Source organism: Spea bombifrons, chromosome 1, assembly GCF_027358695.1.
Source record: "Spea bombifrons isolate aSpeBom1 chromosome 1, aSpeBom1.2.pri, whole genome shotgun sequence".
NCBI lineage: Eukaryota > Metazoa > Chordata > Amphibia > Anura > Pelobatidae > Spea > Spea bombifrons.
The window spans coordinates 137770821-137794918 of NC_071087.1; the positions used below are offsets into that span (position 1 = coordinate 137770821).

At 40.8% G+C, this 24098-nt stretch overlaps 1 protein-coding gene across 1 annotated transcript in view; it reads right to left on the reverse strand.

Annotated features, from left to right (window-relative positions):
* Window positions 1-725: 725 nt before the first annotated feature.
* The window catches only part of LNPEP (leucyl and cystinyl aminopeptidase), a 52890-nt gene continuing 29517 nt past the window's right edge, over window positions 726-24098 (reverse strand). Inside the window, exons 9-19 of the mRNA XM_053474740.1 lie at window positions 23232-23363; window positions 20685-20816; window positions 18398-18549; window positions 16102-16190; window positions 14655-14838; window positions 13649-13805; window positions 6185-6363; window positions 4894-5055; window positions 2667-2807; window positions 2280-2361; window positions 726-1915 (exon numbers count right to left, since the gene is read on the reverse strand). Of these exons, the coding sequence (XP_053330715.1) occupies window positions 1784-1915; window positions 2280-2361; window positions 2667-2807; window positions 4894-5055; window positions 6185-6363; window positions 13649-13805; window positions 14655-14838; window positions 16102-16190; window positions 18398-18549; window positions 20685-20816; window positions 23232-23363 (1542 nt within the window). The 3' untranslated portion in view covers window positions 726-1783. The remainder of the gene's footprint in view (window positions 1916-2279; window positions 2362-2666; window positions 2808-4893; window positions 5056-6184; window positions 6364-13648; window positions 13806-14654; window positions 14839-16101; window positions 16191-18397; window positions 18550-20684; window positions 20817-23231; window positions 23364-24098) is intronic.

The window sequence follows — 24098 nt, forward strand, 5'->3', positions numbered from 1 at the left end:
TCCATCTGGAAATGTTCCACTAGACTAGAGGAAAGCAAGTGTGAGGCCATATTTTTACAAAAGGGACCCATTCAGAGACCGGGAATTATAGACCAGTAAGGCTATTATGGACACATCCATAGTGTCAAAGGACTGAAGGACTGCCAACAGATGAACATTTTCTATGCAACAATATCCTTAGTAGGCGTCAACATGGTTTTATTAGTAAAAGGCCTCGTCAAACTAATATGCTTGCTTTTAATAAAACCATAAGGCACAATGTGGACCATGGAGATGCAGTGGATGTGCTCTACAGGATTTACCAGTATGATACAATTCGATATGGTGCCACACAATAGCTTGATTGAAAGTATTTGTACTTGAATAGAGAATAGATTTCAATGTAATCTTCACCGAGGGCTTGTGAGCAATGAAGGAAAGTTTGAATGAAATTACCTGGCTGCTCCTTTATAACTTAATAATAATAATAATAAGATGAAGTGATGGGTGATTTCCAGTGCTGGTTTCAATTACACTTTTCTCAGATGGGGTATTACACAGCAAGTTACACAGCTACCTCCCTAGAAAGTTCCTCCAAGTAGGAGTCACAGATAACAGAAAAATTTGAGGATGGAAATGTGAAAAAAAAATTACGTCAAAAAAAGAAAAATTCATAGCGCCTTGTTCAGTGAAACCAGTACGTAGGATCTTGAAAAAGTAATACAAACTCACAAATAAAAGCCAACTGTGGGGATTGTATCTATTTATTTTGACTTTTTCTCATTAATTCTTGATAAACAAACAAGCTTGTAACCAGTTCTAGAATGTCACTTATTAGAAAGATACTTGTGCTCACGTCTGAATGCTTACTCCTGCTTCTGAAAATGCAGAAAAAACCCAATCATACTTAATGTTTTATACAAAGAAAAAAAATTATATTAATATTTTTATTTATTTTTTTACACAAAGTGTTCAAGCATAGTATCAAGTCCGCATAAAAAGTTAACAGTGCTATTACCCCCAAGAAAATTGTCGTTTCTCAAAAAAACAAAAGCAAAAAACACTATAAAAACTGAACGGATTCATATTTTATTTTCTTTCTTTAAATGTTCAGAAAACTTTCTGGAGCAGAGATAGAACTATAGAAACCGATTCAAGTGCAAGTAGGAATTAACACACACAAAAGTGTTTCAGTAGGAATCTGGGTCTCTGTTCTAGGTTAAACGAGGCAGCTGCCTCTTACCATCTCTACTCCATTAGAAAACACAGTGCTATTCATAGGGTATTGCAGGATACGAAAACATGTTCCCATAAAAAGGTGTAATAATCAATGTATGTCATTAGCTTAAGCCACAACCAAGAAACCAGCAAACAAGCCTGAAAAACTAAAAATCTGTGCTATCAATAGCCCTCCTTTTTCCCATCCCTTTTAATCCTTCCCCAAAATGCCAAACAACTAATATTTACTCGTAACCAATAGGGTTGCAATCATTATATACAAATAATTGAAGATAGTATTGACTTTCGACGGCACCTGCCCAGAAACCATCTTTTTAGCCTTGTAAATGAAACGCAATGGTCTCTGAGTAATCGGTTTAGCTCGAGTCGGACAGCCATACCATTGGGTTCAGTACGCCACAATAAATACATTCTCTCCACTCACGCAAAAGAGGAAAGGAAAGGGATTTTACTTTTTGCCCTGAGCCATCGATAACTTCCTAGTAGTGCAAACCATGTTGCAGATTCCTTGTTAATCTTCACTTGTGGAAATAAAAGAAAAACCTTCTGAGCCACTTGGTGAACGCTACAACCAATTTTTAATGCTGTCCAGGTTCTGCTTGATCCACTGGATGTTCATCTTGATCGTCTCAATAGCCTCCTTAACGCACCACATGTCTCTGCTCTTGCCACTTGTTGAGTTGAAGAAAGAAATCACCTAAAATGATCCGAAAGAGTCATGTCAATAAATAAAGAGACATTATTGTTCCTTTAAGCAGATTTACAAAGGCATTTTAGAGCAAATAAAATCTGTCTAACTTAAGCATAAGGCGACAATAATGCCGCTGGTACAATAGCTGGAGAACCTCACATATGCCTAATAGCGCCGCTTACAGGACTCACAACAGAGATACAGGTTGTCCAATTAAAATCATCTTTACAGATTTTGTTCTTTGCTACAATTGGGTGACGTAAAAAAAAAAAAAAAAAAAAAGAATTAAAATAATATCCATGTCTTTACTTCATGTTCATATCATGTTTCGGGAACTCACTTATAAGCAATACATTCCAGAACAACTAACCTCATTTAGATAAGTTTCTGTGGAAAACTGATAAGTTGTCTTGGTAACAACAGTTTGTATAATGTATGATCCAGGCTGGAATCTAGAAACAAAAAAAAATTAAGTAAAAACAATTGAAATATTTCACATTTCTTCAAGCATTTAACAAACGTTAGACATCAGTGCTAAATGTAATGGCAAAAATAGGTTCCTCATTCTTGTACTTGGATTTCTACAGGTAGTAATGTATGATCTAGAATGTGTATGGGTACACAGGAGAACGATGTACAAGAAACATTTTTGGAATACTGACCACACTTCTGGTTTCTTACACTACTGACAGAACAAGAGACCCTTTGACTGCATTCTACGGAATCAAGTTAGAAAGGCGTAAAACCTTGCACTTACTTTTGATTGATTTCATCCCAGTTTTGTTTCACAAAGTCCCAGGCCACCAAATAACCGGGTACATGTCTACTGATAAAAGTAATAATTCTGTGCAGATCCTGGGACCTTATGAGGTTTCCACGAAGACTCTCTTGCATCAGCCTGTGAAAGAAAAAGAACATTGGCATGGGTGTTTAAAATCTGCAGCACAACTATAAGAAAAATAACATAAAGGTTCACTACCGAAGGAAAGCTCCCAGAAAACACTCAGAAACGCATGCAGCTATGCTCAAGGCACCGAAGATACGTAAAACACACAAGTCCAGCTTTGCAATGCCTACCTCAACATTCCCTCAACTTCCAGCTTTAAAGGCAAACAGGCAAAGTTATTATTTATTTTTTAAAAGAGCAGTTTCTCTCGGATGGCATGTCTGTAAAATGTGGCGTACTGACCTAAGCCTCTCTTATAGCTGCATATGTAGTCTACCTTTTCAATTTTTTCTGTTTCTATTTCCACTTACTGTAGTTTGGGGTAGCCGTATTAGTCCAGTGTATAAGAATGCAAAAAAAAAAAAAAAAAAAAACAGAATGTTGCAGAATTTTCTTATTGAACTCCCAAAAGCTCGTCTATTATTTTAAATATTGTTAGTCCAATAAAAAAGGTATTACAAGATTCTGCAACATTCTGGGTTTTTTTTGCATTCTTATTCCACTTAAAATCAGTTATTGTAGAAGAGAATTGGTCTAACTGCCATCAATAGACATACAAACTATTTAACAATAATGATGAGTTCATCCACATTGACTGAATGAAGATTCTTCTATTTTTATATATTTATTTAAGTTACTATTGAAATAAATGGTTCATATCATAAGAATACATAATTGCCAATAGCTAATTCAAACTAAATGAATAGCAATGTATGTGGCAAAACTGTGTTCTGTAACGAGTGTGTTAGTGGTGTTAGCATGTAGAGTTAACATGCGTGAGTGCATGCTGTTAGCATATGTGTGAGAGTGTTACTGTACAGTGTTAGCGTGTTACATGTGTTAATGTGTATGGCAAGTCCCATGGAAAAGAAATATACAATCCAGTGCTCTGTACCAGTTATATAGGTTAGCATTGACAAAACCTGGCTTATCTCATTTTGTTTTAATAAACGTCCTTTATTTGCAGCACTTGATGCTGCCATTGTAGTGGGTGACTTCTCCTGTGCAATCACCAAACTGGGCTCTTTTTTATGTCAATGCTAATGAAGTCCTAGGAGCGGTCATATTCACCATAACGAAAGGCTATATGCAGCTGGTGTTGCTGCAATGCCTTGATATTGAGGCATTCAGCAGCACAAAAAAGTCATGTGCCCAGTTCGCTCCTTGGAGGGTTTCATATAGACACCTGAGACATGCTGCCTATAACAACACTGCGGTGCCCATTCAAAAGAGAGTTCCCAGGGGGTCTCTCCAGACCCTCCCGAAAACTTTGAGCCTGCCCTGCAGGTTGAATACAGGTACAGCAGCCAACCATGCAGGTCAATGGAGCCCAGCTCACTAATCACTATGTGATCAGTGAAATAAAATTAAAAGAAATATACAAAATTGAAAATGTAAAAATAGTTAAACTATACATAAAAATGTAATGCAGTTTAAAAAATTAAGAAGACCCCAGTGATGAAACCATGACATCATAAGGGGAATCATCCAGTTCAAAGAAAATATGTCCAAAAATGTAAAATAAATAAAATCTGTGCAAGTCCTAAAATCTACGCTGTATCTTCTCAAAAATCCTGCCATGAAAAAAAGTTAACACCAAAACACCTTGGGGTGTAAATATATGACTTGATGGGGTAAATTGAACTGTCAGGCTTAAAAGATGTCCCAAATGGCACATGGGGCAGAATGACCAGTTTTAAAAATAATGTTTTTGAAAAAGCAATATCCAACCTAAATAGTAGAACCTATTTAGCAGGTTTCTATATTAGCTTTTGTAGAGGAGTAAAATATTTTTCAAATTGTCACAGGCAAATAAGCAGAATTAGTGCTAAGGGAGGATAAAACGTGTTATTTTAATAATAAAAAACCCACTTCTCAATGGTTCATTTTTTTTAAATATAACTGTAAAATAAAACAGCTGATACAAGGGGAGATTGTTGGATTTTCTCATCAGATTTGCTGAAGGTATCTCCTTATAAATGTTTTTTTTTTTATATAAGATTTTATGCAGGTACTTAAGGGTTTGAGCAATACTCACCAAAGTAGTTTTCTGGCATTATCTGTACTTGCAAGTGCTTCCAATATTTTGAGCTTTTCGGTTTCAAACATGGACGAAGCATAGACTTCAAAGAGATACCCCCATCCTTCTTCAGTTTTAGCTCCGACCTTATACACAACCTTCATAACATCCGTGGGAAGTCTAAAGAAGAAAAGATACACTGAGCTTTACCTCAAATAAACATAGTATTAAATGTTTATAAGAAAATACTGTCAAAATGCATAATCCGAACAGTTGCATCATTCACACCGACAAGCGGGAGATTACAGAAAACATTGTTTTTGAAATCAATCTCACAATATGCAGGATTAGATTTTATTAAACAAAAGAGCAAAAATAAGCATCAAGTAATAAGGTACTTTTCTGACTTTGATATGGACCACATTATGCTCTGAAAACAGACCCCACGGCACAAAGTTCACATGCTACACTTGGGGCACTAATATACCATAACAAAATGCAATCACCCAGAAGACTCAAAACTCCTTTTATGAGCGGTTTCAGTGGAACGATCAATGGATTGTGGCCAAATAGACTAGGTTCTTGATTTATTTGGGGGGGTGACACGCATTATGCTGCTCCCTATGAGCTGATCATTAGGTTCTATAGAACAGCGTGGCAAAAATGGTGCTATTTTTTCCTAAGGTGTTTAAACTCTAACCAATAATTGGTCTTATCTTATAGGCCATATGCCTATCTCATACATGTTTAAAAGTGTGGTTCAAGTAAGATGATTTCATTTGATAAATACACTGTAACAGAAGCAGACCTCAAGCAGTTGGGTTCTGCAATTTCCTTCAAAAAAGGAAAATTTCCTGTGACTAAATATATACGGGGAGATATTGCTTGGTCTTATACAGTATATCTGCATATCTGATATACATATATCTGCATCTACCACATTGCAGATGAGTGTGTCCAAAACAAGCAGGGACATCTTTAACACAGGGCAAAAGTTGTGGGTGCTGGGACCACAATTACATTAGAGGCCCACAGCAGCTGTCCATAGGGTCCCTTCAACATTCATCATAAACTCGCACTCAGGTACTCAGAGAGGGGGGGGGCTGGGGTATAGCTTGCCATAGGTTTCATTAATTATAAAGACAGCCCAGAGGATAAGCATAGAATATAGAGAATAACTGCATGCTGATTACAAAAGAACACAATGTAATTTTATAAAGTCTGTATCTCTACACCCTATGCAAAAGAATGAACGATTTGTAGACCATCATAATTGTGTCTACACAATATACACAAAAATAAATCTTACTGTGTTCCATTGTTCTTCCATTTGTCAAACCACTCAGCGGCTTTAGATGTGCAGTCCGTAAAATCATAAGAGCATGCAAAATCCAGAAGTGTGGATCGTAGCTCTCGTTCAGACAGAGTTCCTTCGTCAGTCCAACTTTGGTTTTTAATCTGGTTCTTTAGTAAATCCAAAGTATTATGCTAAAATTACATAAATATTTGTCAAAATGTTAAAAATGAAACTGAAATAAATCATATCTGGGTAACAATGGTGTTAACCCTGCTTAACTCTAGAAGTACCTTCAATTCCAATACAACAGTATAACCCAATCGTTATAAATATATTATTACAGGTTATTTATAGGTTTATAAATCAAATGTCATTAATGCAAGTCCCTTACAAAAAAAAAAGAAAAAAAAAAAAAAAAGGAGGACAGGACCCAAATCCTAATCTAATTAGCACATAGCTTGTATTGTAACCATAGACCATAAAAATAGCAATGCGTATTACATAGGTAACACAGTGAATAGGCATTTAGCTAAGATGCCGTATTTGCTCAATTATAAGATAATAAGTATTCAGCCTTTTTCTTTTTAAAATTAATTCAAATCTCCGTTTATTAAAAAGGTAATACAAGACATAGTACAAGACATACATGCGAGCACAATCTGACACAGAGGATGAGTCAGAGCATAAACAGGTAAGATGAACTGTTGAGTACATACATGTGAAAACAAAAAGCATGATAACAAAGCAGTTTCATACAATGCGTACAATCAGGCTTAACCAATAGCGCCACCCGTATAATCGAGGCGCAAGAGTGATATAGCAATATCCATAGGTAAGTAGACATCATACTGTGGAGCTAGAGTGATACAAAAATGTCGACCGCTACCATGAAAGAAGAAACAGAGATCACGAAAAGAAAATACACTACAACTAGAACTAAAACATAAGCCGCGAAGGGCAAGAAGAACTGTCCAGCGGGATATTGCAGAGAGCAAACAGAATGAAGGGTAGATGACGGAAAAAAAAAGAAATAAAAGAAAAATAAACAGTGAGTTGATTACCTAAATAAAGAAAGAAATAAAGGAGACACGACGTATACCTGGCAAGGTCAACCGGCGTGACCGATATATATACAGAGAGACCCAGAGCGTTTGTGCGTTAAGCAGGGACACAACCCCGTAGTAATGCGGAAAAGGATGGGGACACAAGAAATGACTGCCACGGTAGCCATCTCAGGCCGTGTTTATGTGAAGAGCCCTTCGAGGAAGCAGCAAGCTCCTCCAGTTGGCAGACGGAGTTGACCTGGCGCAACCACGCCGAGATTGGTGGCGTAACGGGTTGCTTCCAGTATCTGGGTATAATCACCTTAGCTGCGTTAAGAAGGTGAATGGTAAGGGACCGCTTATATGCACCAATAGAAGAGCCATTAATATGCAGAAGTACGCTAGGTGCCTCAAGAGCGAAACCCGGGTCTGCAACAAATCGGATTACACGGAGGACGGTCTCCCAATAAGGAACTATCAGAGGGCATTCCCACCAAAGATGAATGTATGTGCCGGCACAGGAACCGCATCTCCAACATAAAGGAGAGACAGAAGGTAGAAATCGATGCAGATCAGACGGGACCCTGTACCAACGTGTGAGAAGCTTGAAGGCGGACTCCTGGAGCCTACTAGAGATAGAACAGCAGTGGATAAGGGCAATAGCTTTCTCCCACTCCTCCGACTCAAGAGCCACACCCAGGTCTCTTTCCCAGAGGCTTAAGTAATAAGGTTTAGGGGAGGCGACACTATCTATATAAATTTTATATAGTCTGGATAGCAAGTGAGAGGTGGCTGTGGGATCATCACATATAGACTCAAAGGGTGTTAAGGGTCTGTCGAAAGCAGACACAGTGGGGAAAGTAGAGAGATAATGTTTGACCTGATGCAGGAGGAACTGGTGGGAGAAAGAGGGTGGACGTCCCTGAAGCAAGGTAGGAAGAGGAAGAAATGCCCCGGCACAGCGCAGTCCAGAAGCGCGCAGGACCTTTGCACCTGGCAGTAAAAAGGGATGCAGAGCATCACCACCTCCCCCTATAGGAAAGTCTGGATTGTGTGATAATGGCAGCAGGGGACTAGGGAAGCTGGTAAGTTTGTATTTAAGTTGCGCTCTTCGCATAACTTTGAGGGTAGGACCAATAGTAGGGTGAGACTTAACACATGTGGCACAACGTTGTACAACCAGCCATGGCAACACTGAGAGGGGAGTTGGGCAAACGGAGTTTTCAATTTGGACCCATTGTGCAGGCGCAACATGCGTCCATTCCACCACTCTCCGAAGGTGAGACGCCACCCAATATCCCTCAATATCCGGAAGCCCCATGCCACCGGCGGCCTTAAGACTAGTTAAGTATGAGAAGGCCAATCTAGGGGAGCGACCAGACCAGACGTATCTGGCGAAGATCCTGCGACAAGTCCGAAAAAAAGGTTTGGGGACAAAAATAGGGAGCGTTTGCAGCAAGTAAAGAAGCCTAGGTAGGACGTTCATCTTAAGAACACCCATCCTACCAAACCACGAGATGTGTGGGCGTGACCACCTCTTAAGGTCCGCGGCAATCTTGCTAAGCAACGGCGGGAAATTCAAAGCATACAAATCCGAGGTGTCAGTAGAAAGTTTAATGCCCAGGTAAGTAATATGCGTGTCCGTCCACCTAAAAGGGTGCGCACGCGAGATGCACAACCTCACAGAGGGGGACACATTGAGGCCGAGTATTTCAGACTTCTGAATATTAATCTTATAATTCGAAAACTTGCGGAAAAGCGATAGTTCTGAAACAATATGGGACAGTGAGAGTTCTGGGTCAGTGACGGAACAGAGCATGTCATCAGCGTAGATGGCAAGCTTGTGCTCCCTGTCCCCAGACGTAATTCCTTTAATCTGCGGGTTACAGCGGAGAGCGGTTGCTAGGGGTTCCAACATGAGGATAAACAAAAGTGGAGAGAGGGGGCATCCCTGCCGCGTACCATTAGAAACGAATATTCTGTCGGAAAGTGTACCATTAATCCGAACACACGCCGAGGAGCTCGCGTACAGGGCTCGAACTTGTTGGACAAAGCCATGACCCAAACCAAGATGTAGAAGCAACTTGAATAGGAAGGGCCAGGCCACCCTATCGAAAGCCTTTTCCGCATCCATGGAAATTAACAGCAACGGGGATTTGCGGCATTGAGCTATGGAGATCAGATTAAGTATCTTAATTACATTATCCCGCGCCTCCCTCCCAGGGACAAAACCCACCTGATCGCTATGTATCAGGCGGGGGATAAGGGGTTTAAGTCTCGCAGCTAGGATCTTCGCCAGAATCTTAAGATCGGTGTTAATGAGGGAGATCGGCCTGTAGCTCCCACACAGTTCAGCGTCCTTCCCAGGTTTAGGGATCACCGTGATATGTGCAACATTGGACTGCGGATCGAGGGGGGATCCTTTAGCTAATGCGTTAAACAGAGAGAGCATGTAAGGGCCCAAAACATGTAAAAACTTTTGGTAGTAAAGGGGAGTAAAGCCATCAGGCCCAGGGCACTTGCCCCTAGGTAGCGATTTAATAGCACAGGTAAGTTCGTCCAACGTGATCGGGGAGTCTAACGTTAAACGTGCAGCAGGGGATAGCTTACGGTGTAAGTGTTTAGCCAAGTAGGCATCTGAAAGCTCCTCAATAGAGGGAGTCGTATCAGGGCCCCTGGGCAAATTGTATAGGTCACTATAAAATTCATGGAAGCAGGCGGCAATCTTGGATGTTTCATGATGTAAGGTGCCTCTAGAATCTCGTATTTTAGGTATAAAGGTGGCGGAGCGTTTAGCACGCAAAGCCCTAGCCAGCAGCTTCCCAGGTTTGTCGCCCAGCTGATAGAAAAGACTGCTAGTGAGTAGAAAGTTCCGCTTGACGCGGGAATCAAGGAGGGTAGAGAGGCGGTGCCGAAGAGCCGTCAATTGCTCCAGAATCTCTGGGGCCAAAGAAAATTTATGTCGGAGTTCAAGTTCCGCAATCTGACGATTGAGCGAGACCAGAGTCAATTGGTCCGCTCGCTTCAACTTTGCCCCAAGCTGGATAAAGTGGCCACGTATGACAGCCTTATGAGCTTCCCAGAGCGTCTGTATAGGGATATTACCCAGGTCGTTTTCAGCAAAATAATGTCTTAAGTGAGAAGAAAAGTCATCAATATGCGTGGGGTTATTAATAAGGTTCTCATTCAATCTCCAGCACCAATGCCTTTTAGGGGAGGAGGGCACGCGAAGAGTCATGTGAACAGGAGCATGGTCGCTGAGCGTCTGAGAGCCAATAGAGGAGGAAGAGAGATATGAGAGGTGGTGATGCGACACAAATAGAGCATCTATGCGTGTATAGCGGTTATGTAATGCGGAAAAAAAAGTATAATCCCGCGTAGTGGGATGTTGAGACCTCCAGGAGTCCGCCAACTGATTCAACAACAGCATACGTTTAACCCGCTTAATTTTGGCATAAGGCAAATGGGAGCGTCCCACAGAGCAATCCAATTTGGGGTCAAGCACCATGTTCAAGTCTCCCCCGAAGATAGTTAGGCCCTCCTGGAAACTAGCCAGTCTAGAGAGGGTGTCAGCTAAAAAGGAGGCTTGGTCTTTGTTAGGAGCGTATATATTAGCCAGAGTAATCCTGTGCAGACCAATGTACCCCTTCAACAATAGGATCCTGCCCTCCGGGTCTCTCCAAACATCAGTACACTGAAATGGAGTGGATTTGTGTATTAATATCGCAACCCCCTTAGACTTGGACGTGGAAGAGCTAGAAAAGTAAGCGGTCTGATAATATTTATTGGTCATTGTAAATTGTTTCGAACTAAGGAAGTGAGTCTCCTGTATAAACGCAATGTTAGTCTTAAAGGATTGTAAGGTAAACAACAATTTGGAGCGTTGTTGGGGTTTGTTAAGGCCCCTAACATTCAGGGACGTAACTTTAATATGACCAAGGGCCATGAAAGAGTATGGGCTGAGGTCGACGAGTAGAAGAAACAGCGGAGCATATACCCAACTGGACAGTGATCACAGAACTAAAATGAAAATCAACACAATAAAACATAACATAAAAAAACAAAACAGGGCAAAAGAGTTGCCCGATGCCATAGCATCCGGTATTGAGCCAGTGAACCAAACAAGTGGTTGATAACCCATTTCCTAGCCCAGTAGGGATAGGTGGGTAGACTCTGATGGGGGTGAGTGTACAAAAAGAGAAGAGGCGCGCATCACGAAAAGACAACATGAGCGTGAGCGAGGATCGAAACATGCCACGCAGCCTCTCCGCTGGGCACATAAACGTGCCGACTACAGCATAAAATAAAACGGAAAACAATAAAGTACGACATAGTAAAAAAAAAAACAGAAAAAACATGCATGATGGGAGGACGGTAAGTCACAGTGGAGCTCATAGGGGTACAGTACGCCTACGCCTGCAACATGACAAGCTCAGTGTAATATAAACCATACAGAACTGGTATCAGAAACATGTAGTAACTACAGAACAATAGACCCATTGTGATAGACATGCATAAGGTAAGACCCGTCCTAGGAAATTGTGTAGGTCTAACAATGATTACTCGTAGTGTGAGACAGCGACACAGCCACGAAAACGTGAGGGTATTTAGTAGAGTATGTCTGAGTGTGTATCAGGAAGCAAGAAGACTCCCCGAAGAAATGTGTCAGCATGTGAGAGGAATAAATGGTGTGTGTGAGTGTACGTGTAACAAAAGGCAATAAGAGCATAAACAATAAGCAAAAAGAACAAAACATAATAGGACCATCTCTGAGGTGGAGAAGGTGAAAAAGGAGCAGAAGCCAGCCCATGGGGGCATTGCTTACGTGACATGGGTCGCTGAGCGGTTGAGAAGGAGTCCACCAAGAGTGCCCCGTAGATGAAAGGTAACCGAAGGTATAGGCGACCCCTAAATGGAGAGTCCGTGATCTAGAGTCCCGCAAGACGAGCCGGAACAGCGAAGTATGTCCAGGCAAAGAAGCGAGGTATCGAGGACGGAGGCACTGATGGTCGCGGTGGAAGAAAATCACGGGGTGCAGCCGGGCCCCTCCGGACCACGAGATGTAGGGCCGCAGCAAAGGGAAGGGGAGCTCACGCAGGAGGCATCTTCTGACGTTTGCGTCGGCGAGATGAGGTGGTCCACTCCGAGGACGAATCTCTGAGAGGAGCCGGTGCAAGGAAGGATGTCTCCCAATCCGGTATATGCATCCTTGGGAGGCCCAGAGCTTCCAGGAACGTTGGGGCATCAGAAGCTTGTCTCAGAACGTAAGTCTTAGAGTTCTTGCGAGCGATCAGGGCAAAGGGGAAGCCCCACTGATATGGGATAGAAGCTTCCCGCAAAACCGCCGTCAGGGGCTTCAGTGCTCGTCTCGTCTGTAGCGTTATAGGCGACAGATCAGGGAAGAGGGAGATGTCCGACTCCTGCCACTTAATAGAGGAGCAGGAGCGACATCCACGCAGGATCTGCTCTTTCACCGGATAATCATGTAAGCGGCAGATGACGTCTCTCGGCGGACCGTCCGGGTCACCTCGGGGTCTCAGGGCTCGGTGGGCCCTATCAAACTTAATACAGGTGGCTGGGTCTCGTTGAAGTACGGTATTGAAAATGTGTTGTAAAGTAGAGTGTATATCTTCAGGCGGAACCGATTCAGGAATGCCGCGGACTCTCAGGTTGTTCCTGCGGCCCCTATTGTCCAGATCTTCCAGGCGGCGAGAAAGCTGCTTAACTGCATCTGCCTGGGTAGAGACCTGCTGAGTCAGTTGGTCCACCGTATCCATAATCTTGACGGTATCTTCTTCCGTGGCAGTGACTCGATCTCCCAGCTGTCGGACATCCGATTTAATTTCGGACAGCGTCTCACGTATACCTTGTGTGGCCTTTTCAATCAGAGGAATCATCTCCTCTTTTGTAGGTAATAGTTGCAGAGCCTGATGTATGGCCGGGTCGAGCAGTTGAGAGGCCCCAGAGCCTCCCTCCTCCAAACAGTCCTCGTGGGAGCTGGCAGGAGAAGGCGCCATCTTGGAGAGAGTGTCGCCGGAGTCCGGATCCACAGTCCCCTGGAAATACGAGCGGACAGAGGTGAGTGCTGCCCGTTCTCGCTGCGGTTGTGACCGGGGGGTCCCAGGTGGTCGGTTGGTTTTCCCCATCTCAGCAAAGAGTGGAAAAAGTCGCACTTTAAGCTTAATAAAGCGGAGAGAAGCTGGAGAGCACAAGGCTTAAGCAGCCATCTTAGTGAGCAGCAGGCCACGCCCCCTACCTTTTTTCTTTTTTCCTGAATTAATATTCAAATGTTGGGGGGTCGTCTTATAATCAGCAAATTATAACTGAGCAAATACCTTATATACATCTTTCATATGCTGCCAATGGAGTTGATGTGCTTGAAGCTGTTTTTAAGATGTAGATGTGAAGTAAAATATTAAAACAAAATACAAACCATCACTCTTCCAGCCAAAAGTGTCTCACCGCGCTTATCTAGGATACCATGGATGTGGCTGAGTTGGTGTATCACTTGTCTGATGGGGGCAACATTGGTTTCATTCACAATGTATGAAAGTAAGTCAAAGGCTTTTGTCAGAGGAACTCTGCCCACCCTGGTAGGACAGAAAGGTATAAAAAGCATTAGCCCTATTGGCATAAAAAGGGGGGGGGGATTCACAACATTACCATTCAAGTAATCTGTAAATAACCTATGAGCTCCCAGCATATATGCTAGCAAACCTCTAGTTTCTTGGCTATTAAGAAATTATAACTACCATAATCCTACTGCTGGTGGAAGATCAGAGAAGTTGCATTCATTGACATGTGAAGAAACAGAGCTGATGCACTCCTGATCCACAGCAACAATATTCCTGTCTCCTACTAATTTATATATTTTAATTGTTATCCCTTAAGAGAATCCGTTCAATTAAACTGCAAGGCAGTGATAAAGAATAAATTCAGCATTTTTATTTCATGTGAGATCCACAATTGGTTCTGTTTTTGGAAACCAAGTTCGGAAAACTACTCACTCATTCTGGAAAGTTCATAAAATACCAGTTCCCATAATTTTATTATTCATCATAGTAATGCACTATATGGCTAATTAAGTTAGATGAGTAATAGAAATTGCTTTAGATACGATGGCAGAAAGAGAGATAAAGAGATTTCTTCACTGTCAATAAATCAGAAGTATGTTGAAATAGCCAGTGTAAGTTTGAGGTCGATGAGTATTTCCTGTCCAGTATGAAGCAAACACATTCCAGAAAGCGATGGAACATATTGCTTAGTTAAAAACATGCAGAAATTACATTAACGGACAGGCTGCAAATCATTTCTTATCTACTATTCAAAATGAACAGAACATTTTCACAAAATGAGAAGTTGCCTGTGTACTTGACAACCAGTTGGAAGATAACTGTGATTCGAAGTGGAGGTAGAATAAGGAAAGGACGTTGATTTACCCCCCAAGCACAAATATATCATGGATCAGATTGGCTCGGTCGTCGGAATGTAGAACTGTGTGATCGGAGTTGAGCTGTCCAATGAGACCATTCCAGCCCTCATCACCATAGTCAACTAAATAGAATCCAGTCATCCGAACGTTGAACTTTACCCATGAGTTTTCACTGGTGAGATTAATTTTGTCTGCAACGGGAAGAAACATATGTCAGTGAAGACTTCATGATGGAAAATAATGAGAATGCATCATTGCTATTAAAAGGCACAGTAAAATGTCCCCAGCAGCCCTATTACAGAAGAAAGCATATTAAAGTACTATTTGTAGCAGCTGCTTAAGCTGTCAATCAGTGGCAGGAAGTACCTCCAATGAAATCAATGGAAGTCCTGTCACTGACTGACAGCTGAAGGAGCCAATCAGTGGCAAGAAAGTGCGCCCATTAAAATCAGTCAGAAGACTTTACATATGGACACTGGAGTCTTTATTCAGAGGCAGCGCTGGAGCCGACTGGAAGCGAGTACATCACGTGACCAAATGCATCTCTGGCGCAGTCCCCCATGCATTTTGCAAGACGGACCCCTCAGTCATCACATGAGTTAAAGGGCATATGACGGCTGGAGTGACCCTTTAAAAGTTAAAGCGCTTATGCTGCTTAAGTCTTTTTTTTAATTTTTATATTATGAAAATACTTGCTTGTACAAAACTGTATTACCATTCAATCAATTAAATGCTTATTTTGCCAATATTGCAAGGTAATTCTTCACAAAATAAAAGGCCAGCAGCAATTTCACCATGCTCCAACAGGATCTTAAAAAAATAGCTAAAAAGAAACTCAAGACTTCACATACAAACAGACTACAAGGGGAAATTTTGCATTCAGTCTAGCTGAAATTTAAGGTTTGCCTGACATTAGAGCAAATTTTACCAGGAACAAATACAAAGTATTTTTAGGTGGAAGCACAATTATCCAAATATGTCGATTTTTTATATACTCACAATTACTCACTTTTTTTTTTTATTAATGTTTTTTAATTGGGAGGACAATTTCAACTAATTGTATGTATTAACTTGGGTTACTTTGACAAACACCTGCCACTGCAAGCTTAGAATGGGACAATAGTTGAAAGGAAACAACCAAAACTCACAATAAGTGACAAATGCCCTCCAATTTACAGCCAGAAGTAAAATATGCATGTCAATATGAACACGTTATGCACATACCCGGGAACCCTTTGCGTGAATCGCAGCTTCTCTGGGTCGCTACAGAGAAACCCTCACCCACTTCCCCTCCAACAATGGCATGCGTCCGGACCACCCACTGATCCCAAAGGGACTCGCAACCCGCCAGGGGGCACCAGATAGCCACAGCGAGAAAGATCCCAGGTACAGGTAGGTTTTAGTAACTACCTCACTAAAAGGTGAACATTCTAAAGACAAAGAGAAACACTCACCCTTTACGTCGTTTAGCAGGTAGACGTTTTTAAAAGCAGTTTCACTGGTGTCACTGGTGATATAGGAAAGAGGAACGTGCCACACAGTGCTGAATTAAAGAGAAAATGTTATTAGCAAAACAAAGTACATAACATTTCCAATAACATGCGTTTGAGATTTAACTATATCCCTGTTCAGCCTTTTGAGTAACTGTGAGGGGGAAAGATTGATCCTATGCCCTTAAGATAAAGGTAGTTTGAGTATCAACCTAGGTACAGTCCATGGTCCTGGCACGCTGATCAATTTACCATTGGATGCGTTAATAAAAACACAAAGTAACGATGGACCCTTCTGCTACACTTTTTTCCCTCGTCGCCTCTCCTGGCCTTCGCTGGGGTCTCTAAAGACTTTTTTGGTGGAACCAAGAATACCTGGACCTCCTTCTGACTTCCCAAGGAGTATGGCTCCAGAAGAGGAGGAGTGGGAACCTGGTGATCTACTGTGGCCTTAATTTTGGTATTTGCCACCTTTCTTTCACTGATGATCAGAATCACCCCACCTCAGGCTTTGGAATATTACATTTTATTTTTTTTAAAACCCGCCTGCTCATCTTTAAATTATTTAAAATACGGTAATAAATCAGACATCTCATTCTTGGCAGAGCACCATGTAATCTGCATTATGTCTTTTTTTGTGCGTGTCCTAAATGCATACTTTTACTTGGCCACGTTAAGTTTAGGTCATTGATCCTACAGTATTCCTCTAGTTTGCTAGACCATTTGTCATTTGACTTAACCCTCGGGTCAGCATACTTACAAATCATCTGTAAACAGGCATGCCTTCCATTACAGAGCAGGAGAAATAATCAGGACAGGCCCTAAGACTCCTGAGGTAGTCCCTGGTAACTTTACCTTCTTTTGAATGCACTCTTTTACGGCAACGCTCTGCTGTCTACCATTGACCAAACATCTTTGCCACTATAAAACTTAGGTCTGCATACGCAGTTTGTGAACTTATTGTGTGGAACAATACCAAAAGCTTTACTAAAAACTAAACCGTTCTGGAAGTTATAGAAGTAAGTTGGGGAAATCTAATTCATACAACATTAGGAAACAGACAAGGCGATTTTGGTAATCAATGGGGACATTCTCTCCAAAAGCGGATATTTCCCTGTAAAACAACTGTCTGGCATGTATTCTTTTGCCTGTTATGAACAAAATGTACAAAGGTAGCCAAAAATCAAGCAGAGGAAATGAAAATAAACACATACCGAAACAGAATGTAGACTTCAAATTCAACACAAAATAGATGACTACACATGAAAGGCTCAGACCATTCACCTCTAAGCCACAGCAAATTATATGAAGAAAAAGTGCAAGTATTAAATAACAGCAAGCCTGAACGATTTGGAACAGTCTCTAGAACATGCTTAAGAAAGTAAAACGCGATGATGGATGTTACACCGGTATACGTACAGACAGTACTGTTTTTGTGCGGAACCTTGGAACACTGCACAAGCAGGCCTGGACTGGTCATCTGGCACGCTAAACAAATTGCCAGTGGCCCAGTGCTCCAGCGCGTGGCTGCCTGTTGGATATGCCTGGCAGAACGCCACCTGAGCATAAAAATGTAGCGTGTGGCCATGCGCACCCAGCCGCCGGTCATCAGGCAGCTGCATGGTTTGCCAGGGTCCCCATCCCCAGTCCGGCTCTGTTCAGTGACTACTGACTGCCGAAGCTAAAAGTGTGTGTGTGTGTGTGTGTGTGTGTGTGTGTGTGTGTGTATATATATATATATATATATATATATAATTACAAATACAAGAAGTTGGCTAGTAAAGCTTTTCCGCCTAAAGACGACCCCTACAGAGCTTATCATTTACACAGTATGGGGGCATGACAAACTTAAACGGAGGAGTCAATACACATATATTTGCAAAATAAGCTCTGCTGATTCATCTAGTATATATATAAAAAAAAATATATATGTTTTAAAAAGTATATTAGTTTCAGATATATGTTAAATATTACTTTTTCTGTTTGTGTTACAGAAACAGCAATCAGTACAATATATGGTATCTGTCACATAGTTGACTTGAAAAAAAGAAGCCAGATATTGGAGTTGGGATAAAGCATAAAATAACCAAAGCCTTAGCATGACACATGGGAAGAATTTTCTTGTGAAAAGAAATATAAATAGGTTTCTGTGTAGGAAAGTTTTGATTATGGTAAGAAATTCAAGAGAAAGACAAAAAGACAATTTTAAAATGTATACAACACTTAAGAAATACAAGTTTTTGAATCTTAAAATGCCCACCTGGAGTTTTCTGTTGGGTTATTAGTTCGTAGGAATCGTTCCTGGCTGAGATGTATCTCTTTCCCTTTCTTTATCGCTGTTACTAGAGGATAGCCAGCCTGATGGGTCCAAGACTTCATCAAGTTCTTCATATCTGGATTTGACTGGGTGATCTAGATGATGAAAGTATATGGTAAGGTGCAAAAACAAAGAGCTTTCAAACCGTATCGCTGTATATAACAGTGCTGTTCAACGGGGCGTAAGTAGACTTCTAGGAAAAAAAGTTTAAACAAGATTATAATCGAGAAACGAAACAATAACCTAAACACGGGGTAAGTAGATAATTATCAAATATTACACTAACATTCATCAGGTTTTAACAGACAGGCAATGACCCTCTATATTCGAAGGGGACGACCCAAGCACAAGGTTTGGTTCCAGGTCATCTCATTATATAGTATTCCCAACACTGGCTTAATGTCCTTTAAATCGGTTTATTTACCGTAGATGTGTTTATATATTTTAATCTACTTAAAATAAAATCATGTCATTTTTTTAGATCATTGTGTTGCCAAATAAGACGTATAATTATATTTTTGTATGCAATGATACTTAAAGCTAATTTTATGTATCCACACGATTACATAGGCAATGTTTTGTCATTACACGTTACGGCAACCAATTACTTCATTACTCCATCCCAGTATTTAGATTATACACACTGCATATCTTTTCTCCAATCTCTTAGAACATATGTTTGCTCCCACGATCTTAGTGACAAGTCAATCCACAGCTGCACAGAGAATACGTCCGCATATTAAAAACTATATCAACATGACAATGCTGTAAATCAGGAGTAACCTATCCAGCTGTTGCACGAACAAAACAAAAAACACCATCATCAGCCAAATAATAAACAATATATGAATCAGAAGTCCAGAAATTCTACTCTAATATGCATAAATATAGCCAGCCGACAAATGCTGCTTATTGGAAAACTCCCGAGAACCGTAACAGAACGTATAACCTACGGATCCTTGTTTCATGGGTTAAAGTAAACCCGTCACCCAAAACAAACTTGAAATAACTGTAAAATCTCACATAATAATATCACCCTATTTTAGGGCACCAAGAACGAGCGTGCATAGGCACAGTCGCAAAGTAGAAGATGTTAAAGGAAAATATATTTTTTTAATGTCGTTATCTACAATGCCTTGGGTGTCGATGTAAATCAATGGTATTACTGGCCTTCCGTACTGGCTAATAAGGTCACAAAGATGTGTGAAGGAAGAGTGAGATTAGTTAAATGGGATATGTCGTCTTATCAGAAGGAGAGGCAGGAAATCTTAATGAAAATACTTACATATAAAACAAATCCCATACAGTCCGCTAGAAATGGTAACATATAGAAAGTATTTTTTAATTTCTGCTGATTAGCATCAAGATTTTGCGACAGGTAGACATTTTCTATGTAGAGTTTTGCATGCAGCTAGGCAGCAAGAGAACACCATAAAACAAATTATTTAAGGCAATATAAACTAGGTTTTCTAGCTGGGGTCCATAAAAAAGGGAAAAAAATAGTATGAGGTGGTCTTCATCAGGCAGTGGCATGTCATTTAGAGAAAAACAGAACTTGTGTTAATTTGTGGGCTGTATTCCTGCATTGACATCTTACATGATCCCAGCTGCTGTGGAACTCCACTGTTATGCTCCAAATAAACACAAAATATTTTTGAGCTGTGACACCACCGAATTCCCTGGAAATTCTGTTCCAGTCCATGGGGTTGGAGAAACAGAGCTTCAGTTTTAATTATAGAAATATTCTTTTAACCCCCGGGTCAACCCTTTTTTTTAATAAACCAGTTTCCTGATTAGCATCATTGCTCGTTGATATCGTGGCACTTTCAAATGAAATAGATTTATAGTTACACTTAGTAAATTGGAAATACCAACGTGTCAGCCTTTAACACGCCTGCTTCTGATTCAGTTTCATTGTTTTGGAATCTTTCCAAATTAATCTAAAAGTAATGTCCTTCAACTGTTACGCTGTAAAACATGTCCCCCAAAAGGAAGTAGGTCAGACTGATGAAGATCGGGCCTACGAAGCATATATATATATATATATATATATATATATATATATATATATATATATATATATATATATATATATATATATATATATATATATATATATATATACATACATACATATATATATATACACACATACATACATACACACATATATACACATACATATACACAGCACATTACTCCATCCAAGGTGTGAACACATACCACTTACCAAATTCATACTTTCCCACAGACCATCACTTGTCGCCGATCTGTATTCATAATTATTCAAATACTGTTTTATGCAAAAATGGAAAATATCTTCAGAGAGATAATTCTTCAACATCAATAAAATCGCAGCACCCTTCAGGAAAACAAAATGAAAATACACAAGTCAATTCATATATGAAAGCATTAAAACACAAGTACAAGGATGCATGCCTGAAGACACGCGTAACTGCACAATATTAATAAGAGTCTCTCATAATTTGGATCAGAGATATACCGTATTTGCTCGATTATAAGACGACCCCGATTATAAGACGACCCCCCAAAATCAAAATATTAATTTAGGAAAAAAACAAAAAGCCTGAATATAAGACGACCCTATAGGAAAAAAAGTTTTACCAGTAAATATTAATTCATGTAAATATATTTTTTAAATTTCCTTTTATTTGCCAACCTGCCCCCCCCCAGTTATGCCACTCTGCCCCCAGAAATGCTTTATACCCCCCTATTTGCCACTCTGCCCCATGATATGCCTTATACCCCTATATGCCACTCTGGCATATAGGGGGTTAAAAGGCATATCATGGGGCTGAGTGGCATATAGGGGGTTAAAATGCATTTCTGGAGGTATATATGCATATCATGGGGCTGAGTGGCATATAGGGGGTTAAAATGCATTTCTGGAGGTCCAGAAATGCATTTTAACCCCCTATATGCCACTCAGCCCCATGATATGCCTTTTAACCCAGCATGTACTGGCTGCCTTGGCTTGATAGGAGTGTGATTGCTGCTAACAGCACACACACTCCTATCAAGCCAAGGCAGCCAGTACATGCTGGAACCTGGGGATGATAGTAGTGGGATTACAGCCTCCCTATGCCATGCTACAACCCCCACCCCCCTTACACATCCATGCTATCACACACAAACACACATTCACAAACATTTAAATACTCATTCATTCCATTAATCACACATACTTCACACATTAATCACACATACTTACCCAAAAACCCTCCCCCACCCCCTTACCTGAACTGCAGATCTCTCACTCGAAGACTTCTGCAGGGGACCGGCTGCACCAGCAACTTCTCTGGCCCCGCCCCCAGAGGAGGGAGGGGGAGATAGAGTTCTGTGAGGAAGCTACAAGCTTCCTGTCCTCCTGCTTCTAACGGAAGAGACGCTGCTCGCGACCGGTAAGCAGCATGGCCCCAGCCATTTTTTTGGGGTCTGATTATAAGACGACCCCGATTATAAGACGAGGGGTATTTTTCAGAGCATTTGCTCTGGAAAAAACCTCGTCTTATAATCGAGCAAATACGGTAAATCAGAACAGAAATTTGGTAATATTTGTACAAATAAACAACCAGTTATTGTGGTGTAAAGAGAAAAAAGGATTTTAATTCTCTTTGAAACTTCACAGAAATAGTCTGATCATGAAAATAAATAGCTCAAAACCCAAAGTGATTTTTATTAACCACACAGATCAAATCAAGTCAAATCATTATTTACTGAAAAATGTTATCTTTAATTATAAAAAGTTTGTACAAATATGCAGTAATGAAGACAAATTGTCTTCGGTGTAGAAAAGGAAAACACATATGATGTTATGTTTTGTACAGTTATGTCATGGTCTTTGTTTCGCACAACCAGGGTGACCCTATACTTTTGATTTTGTAATGGAGGCTTTCACTATTAAAGAAACCTCCTCCCATTTCACATTGAAAATTAATCCGGGACAATATTCTGCTCCAGTGAATAAGAATGGTCTTCCAAGCCCTTGCTATGCATAGTTTAGCAGCCAGTAAAACGTGTGATTAAGATTGTTTGATACTTGGAACATTTGGTTCTGAAGCACGTAGTACGTTCAAATCGCCTGTCCTCACTACATCTCTCACTACAGACTTCCAAACCGCCTCTGGAGGCAACATCTGTACAAGCGCTGTGTGTCAGGAGCTTCATGAAATGGGCTTCCATGGGTCACTGTACCTATGTGCAGCGCCAAGCGTCAGCCGGAGGAGTGTAAAGCACAACGCTACTGGACTCCGAAGCAATGAAAACATGTTCTCTGGAGTAAGAAATCACGCTGACGGTCTGGAAGTCTGACGGATGAATCTGGGTTTGGTGGATGCCAGGAGAGCCAATCGAGAGCCAGGCCTTTTCATCGAACATCAGGCTGAATGGGCACACATTTCTCTCATACACACTCCTAAATCGTGTGGAAAGCCTTCCCAGAAGAGTGGAGGCTGTACTTACCTGCCTTGTGCAAATATTCCATATTTATGCCCATGGTTTTGGAATGGGATGTCCAACAGGCTCATATAGGTGTGATGGTCAGGTGTCCACATACTTTTGGTCATATAGTGTAATTTTAAAATGTATACAATATCTATCCACTACTACCACCTGCTGGGACACTGTAAAACTGCAATTATGGCCAATACATTTTGGGACAAAACAACGAAAGAATAGAACACAAAGTGTGCTTTCCAAGGACTCCTCTTTCATACCTACACAATATATTTTGGGTACTTGGGACTGAGTTAAATACCTTAATATATGACAGATCATCAAACATTTCCTCAATGTGCTGTGGGGACTGCACATCCGTTGATATAGGATGAGATGTGATTAATGCATCTTTTTCCAATGCCTTAAAACGTTGCTTCAAGAAGCCATCATCCTAGAGAAAGCAGAATACGAAATAATGAAGACTTTCAAAGGATTGCATTCAGTGAAAGGACGTTTAAGTATTCATACACAACAGGCACTCAAGTAATAATGTGTTACGCAGAGAGCCCATATGCGGGTCAAATACTCCCGATTCTCCTTAAAGAGACACTTCGGGGCCATCATTTGCATTTGAATCCATATTATAGATGTGTGGGCCCTTTAAATGGTCTTGTGGTCTGCTTTGCAAATGCACATAGGTATTCTGCAGAATCCCGCCAACATTAAATTGCCCCTTTCCCCACTCCCCAGCTAAATGCACCTCCCTGTACATGATATACTTATCGCCAGTCATCTCCAGTATCTACAGAGTACTTTAATATGCATTCTTCTATATTATGGGTATCGGGGACATTAGGCTGTCCCTTTCAGTATGTGGGAACTTCCTGGGTAGATTTTTTCCCCCTCAAAAGTGGCCATGTGAAGAAATCCTGATTTGTTCCCAATTTATTTTGGAAAAAAAAAAGAGTAACTCAAATAACACAGTGAGGGAATTTAAACATTGGGGGATAGGCATAAAGTTATCCTGATTTTAAGGCCAAGGACTTGTTTTAAAAGTCTTAGTTTTACATTACAAAATTGGTATGGATAAGAAACAAAAAGTGGCAGCAGAAACAGTCGGCCCATCCAGTCTGCCCAACCTCTGAATACTTTCTTTAGTAAATGTTTCTATCATATCCCCCCTGTC